At 45.8% G+C, this 5,194-nt stretch overlaps 1 protein-coding gene across 1 annotated transcript in view; it reads left to right on the top strand.

Annotated features, from left to right (window-relative positions):
- Positions 1-1,176: 1,176 nt before the first annotated feature.
- Positions 1,177-5,194, top strand: part of LOC123767435 (uncharacterized) — a 63,463-nt gene continuing 59,445 nt past the window's right edge. Inside the window, exon 1 of the mRNA XM_045757124.2 lies at positions 1,177-1,228. Within this exon, the coding sequence (XP_045613080.1) occupies positions 1,199-1,228 (30 nt within the window). The 5' untranslated portion in view covers positions 1,177-1,198. The remainder of the gene's footprint in view (positions 1,229-5,194) is intronic.

The raw sequence follows: 5,194 nt of genomic DNA, 5'->3' as shown, positions 1-5,194 counted from the left end.
ACAAACCTACTATTCTCAAGACAACCCTATAATGCCCAAAACAACCCTGTCATACTAAAGACAAGCCTAGTATGTGTTGTTTTGAGCATGATAGTAACAACCTTTTCATGATAGATAACAACCTTATCATGCTCAAGACAACCCTATTATGGTCACAGCAACTCTTTAATGATCAAGACAAACCAATCATGCTCAAGAAAAACTTATCAGGCTCAAAACAACCCTTTCATATTATATGACAACCCTATCATGCTCACGACAACCCTATCATGCTCAAGACAACACTATTACACTCAAGACATCGCTAATTTGCTCAAAACTACCCTATCATACTTATGACAACCTTATCATTCTCAAGACAATACTATCATTCTCAAAACAATCCAATCATACTCATGATAACCCTATCATGCACAAGAAAATTTTATCCTGCTCAAGACAACGCTATCATGTTCAAGACAACCATATAATGCTCAAAACAACCCTATCATACTCATGACAACCCTATAATTCTCAAGACAACCTTATCATGCTCAAAACAACCCTTTCATATTCATGACAACCATATCATTCTCAAGAATACCCTATCATGCTCAAAACAGCACTATCATGCTCAAAACAACACTATCATGCTCAAGATAACCCTATCATGCTCAGAACAGCACTATCATGCTGGAGACAACCCTATCATGCACCAGTCAGCTGTGTCACGGACGAGGGAACGCTCTCATGATAAAATGTTATGACAATTAGAATATTGTTCTTATATTTTTATATTCGCCATACCTTACCTTGCGTTTACCTTGCGTTGATTTCGGGGATCCACGTCCCTGCGGCCTTGGCTCTAACCAGACCTTTTGGTTGCTGGACTGGTGAACCAAGGCTATTGGTGGCGGCTCCTCGTAGCCTGTCGTGAGTATCACAGCCTGGTTGATGACACTTACCAGGAGCTCTTACTTCCCACTGTACCGTGATGAGCCTCAATGTGTCCAGTAAGGTAGAGTGTGTAAGGTGGGGAACGCTGTGAGACGTCCATCCTGGAGCAACATGTGTTCGTGTATGTATTGTCCACATAGTCGTCCTGGGAGAAAAAATTAGATGTGAAACATGGTGGGATGGGCTTCCTGTTGAGGGAGCGTGAGGTATATAAGGGCTGTGAGCCTCACCACTCACACTACACCAGCACACACCCGCCAGCATGGCCAAGCTTCTCCTACTCCTCCTGACTGTGAGTATTAGTCTACCTTCCCATTAATGTCATCGTCTAAAACTGAATTTAAAGTTTGATGTGAACTTTTAAAACAATCATTTTAGTAACTTTTTCGTTACGCTTCTAGCTGTAAATTGTTGTACATTAACTTTAAAATGATATTCTACACAATGTAAGATTAATTTGCAGGAAAGATGTGGGAAACTTCGTAATAAAATAAATATATTCCTACCGTAGCTACACACACATGATGAACACTTAACATAGCTACACATGTCGAACACTTAACATAGCTACACATGCCGAACACTTAACATAGCTACACATGTCGAACACTTAACATAGCTACACATGTCGAACACTTAACATAGCTACACATGTCGAACACTTAACATAGCTACACATGTCGAACACTTAACATAGCTACACATGCCGAACACTTAACATAGCTACACATGTCGAACACTTAACATAGTTACACATGTCGAGCATGTGAAATTTTACTATTCAATTATAAGAGCATCGCTACGATTACTTTTGACGTCCTCAGACAGAATAATTCGCTTACTTTTTATTCATAACACTATGTAAAAGTTAAAATTTTTGGAATATGAATGCCTTGAAGCTTGTACGTAATTAGGAAAACTGAATTAAGTCTAAGCCTCAAATTTGGAATAAGATTGCCTTAAAATTTCACTTAATCATGAAATTACTTAAATGCGTTTGATCTATATTGCGGATTTGAACTCAAATCTCATTTTGTACGAAGATCATTGATAGATTTGATTCAAATTTGATTCAAACGTGCACCAGCCAGGGTTATCTTGAGATGATTTCGGGGCTTTAGTGTCCCCGCGGCCTGGTCCTCGACCAGGCCTCCACCCCCAGGAAGCAGCCCGTGACAGCTGACTAACACCCAGGTACCTATTTACTGCTAGATAACAGGGGCATAGGGTGAAAGAAACTCTGCCCATTGTTTCTAGCTGGCGCCCGGGATCGAACCCGGGACGACAGGATCACAAGCGCAGCGTGCTGTCTGCTCGGCCGACCGGCTCCCTGTCAGAACAGAACAAAGGTCAATGGCCAAGGGTCAGAACAATGTTTAAATTTGTTTTGTTTTTTATCTTCAAAATAAAGACTTTAATTTGTACTATTGTACTACTGAACAATGGAATTTTTATAACATTCTTTAATAGCTTGTAAGAAGATGTTAAGTTTCGTGTAGTCTTTGAGTGGTCTTAGGCAAATGTGTACTATTGTACTACAGGCAGTTAAGAAGATAATTGGCGGTAGAGTCCGGTGCACACCAGGGACTGTGACATCACGGTACTCCCCCTCCCCCCCCCCCTTCCCCCGGACATGTAAACAGTGAGAGGTGTAACCCGCTTCTTGGTGTATACTCCCAATTTTTACTAAAGTCGTAGACTGTTCTGGACTAGAGTGTTCTTGCTGGTTAGTTAGCAAGATGTTTTTGCTGTCTTAATAAACTTCTATATTATGATAGGCGTTAAGCCCAAGATCAGACTTCTTACCGGGATGAACTTCTCGGTGTGTCCAGCTTCTCGGTGTACAAACATTTAGTCCTGGACAATGTTCATTGTCATCTTCCTGTTTTGATAGTAATTATAGGAAGAATTAGATACATATACCGACGTACAACGGAATTAGAAAGTAGAAATCGGTACTATGGAATGTGGACAAACCGGACAACGATTTTCCACTTATGTTCCAAAAACTAATTAAACTAACTAAACCTAACCTTCCAAGGCCTAATTCGCGCTATCTGAGACTTAATATAGTTCATATTTGTGCTATACTAGGCATAGGAAATTTTAAGTTTTTTTTTTTTGCTTCATTTTTTTCGAACTATGTAAAGCGAATCGACTTGCTCAGTACGTTAATGATTGTACTATGGTGCACACAGTTACAGAAAAGCACTATCTAAGCAAGAGGATGGGTTGTCATTGTTCATAACTAATATATTGCAACCCATCCTTCGAACTGACAGTACGTTTTAATACTAAGTGTAATAAGTACATTTCCTGACTGCCATACATTTTTTTTTTTTATTTTTTTTTTTATTTTTACATGCAAGCATGCGTATAATGTACAATAAACACAGAACAAATATAACATATAACAAAAGTACAAAGCACACACACGTACAATGACAAAGGAACGAATCAAGAGAAGACCAGCCAGAATTGCTGACCACAAAACAAAAATGCATATACAAACATAACACAAATATAAACACAGCGTAATACAAACATAAGGGAAACAGAGAGGCGAGAAACATACAAAACAAGTCTGCTAACACCTCGCACACATAACAAAGAGCACACCCCAACAGCCTGAAGGGCACACAACATGACAAACAAGCGCACACGACATCCACAACCGAACACACAAGCGCATAGGAACCGCACACCCCCCCACTAGCCATACAAGAAAACCCACAATACAAACCGGAGCACGCAGGAACCGGGAAACAATACCCACCCCACCCACTCACATACACACCCCACAACCAGGCAACACAAAATACATAGAAATCACTTGCGAGGAACCTCGTGAGAAATGTACTTCTCCGGGAAAAGCTCATGAGGATATTTCGCCTTGTAAGCTTCCCAGACTAGATCTTCAAGGTCGGTAGGGTTTACGACCCCCCGCGCTCGAGCGGGTATCATAAACTCGGGAACAACTATATCTGGCGGCATCGGCCAACGCCCAAGGTCACTGACGCAAGTCGCATAACGAGGCTGGGGAGCGCCAACCACGCCCTTCGAGGAAGCAGAAGACACCGGAGAAGCGGACGAGGGTCGCCGAGCCTGCCACGCCTTCTTCATCGGAGCAGGTGCCGGACGCTGAGACGATAGCACGTCCACGGATACCGCAGGAGACACGGAAGGGACTGCAGGAAACGGAAGAGGCGGCAAGACCGCTGCCGAGGAAACGGGTAACGAGGAAGGGGCCACAGAACATCCAGAGCGAGCATCCTTTCTCAACATCACTACCAGGCCACCCCGCTCACCACCAACTACAGCAGGGGGAACCACCGCCCACGAAGAACCGGAGCCATCCGACGCAGGCAACGCACCTGAAGCAGGACCCTCGGACACCGGACCAGAAGGTGAGGCCGAAACGCCGGCACCGGCATCCTCAGGCAAGTGTACCTCCGCCACCACCGTAGTGTGCACCACATCCGGAGCCACTCCACCGTCAACGGAAGGACGACACTCGTCGAATTCACCAACATCAGCCCACGCAGAAGAACGCCGGGAACGCTTAGGCTCGGGCCGCACATCATCAGACCCGGAGGCAGACTCAGCGACCCGCGCAGCACCAACCGAGCGAACCGACGCACACCGCAGCACGGCAGCCTCCTCAACCACACGGGGCACCAGGCCAGGCACAGGAGGGAATGCCGGAACCACCTCAGCTCCCAGCATGCCGGAACAGACGGCGAGGGCGCAGGGACCGGGACAGACACAGCAGAGGAAGAACTGGAAGACGAGGGGTCCGAGCAAACGGCAGGCGGAAGAGGCTCAGGGACACCAGCTGGAGCACTAGGCGAGGACCCAACCTCCGGAGGAGAAGCGGCAACAACAGGGGGCGCAACAGGCGGAGCAACAGCTGCTACAGAGGGCACCTCCTCAGCCGAAGAGACGTCCATACCCACCGAATCATCCCCCACAGGAAGGGGCGGAAAATCCTCCTCACTGAAGAGATTCACTGGTGCAACAGCAGGCGCAGAACAGTCAGCAGCCTGATGGCCCAAAAGACCACAACGATAACACGTCCGCGGCTGACGGGCGTAAAACACCCGAACGTTGTACCCCATAAGGCGCACAGAGGACGGAATATCCGCCCGGAGTCTCATGCCCAGGGTGCGAATGTTAGACCTCACACCCTTAAGAGGACTAGAAGACACCACGTTCACTCTCACACTAACAACTGCGCCAAACCGGCCGAAATACCGCC

Source organism: Procambarus clarkii, chromosome 74 (assembly GCF_040958095.1).
Source record: "Procambarus clarkii isolate CNS0578487 chromosome 74, FALCON_Pclarkii_2.0, whole genome shotgun sequence".
NCBI classification, from domain to species: domain Eukaryota; kingdom Metazoa; phylum Arthropoda; class Malacostraca; order Decapoda; family Cambaridae; genus Procambarus; species Procambarus clarkii.
This window is presented reverse-complemented; position numbering and strand designations above follow the sequence as displayed.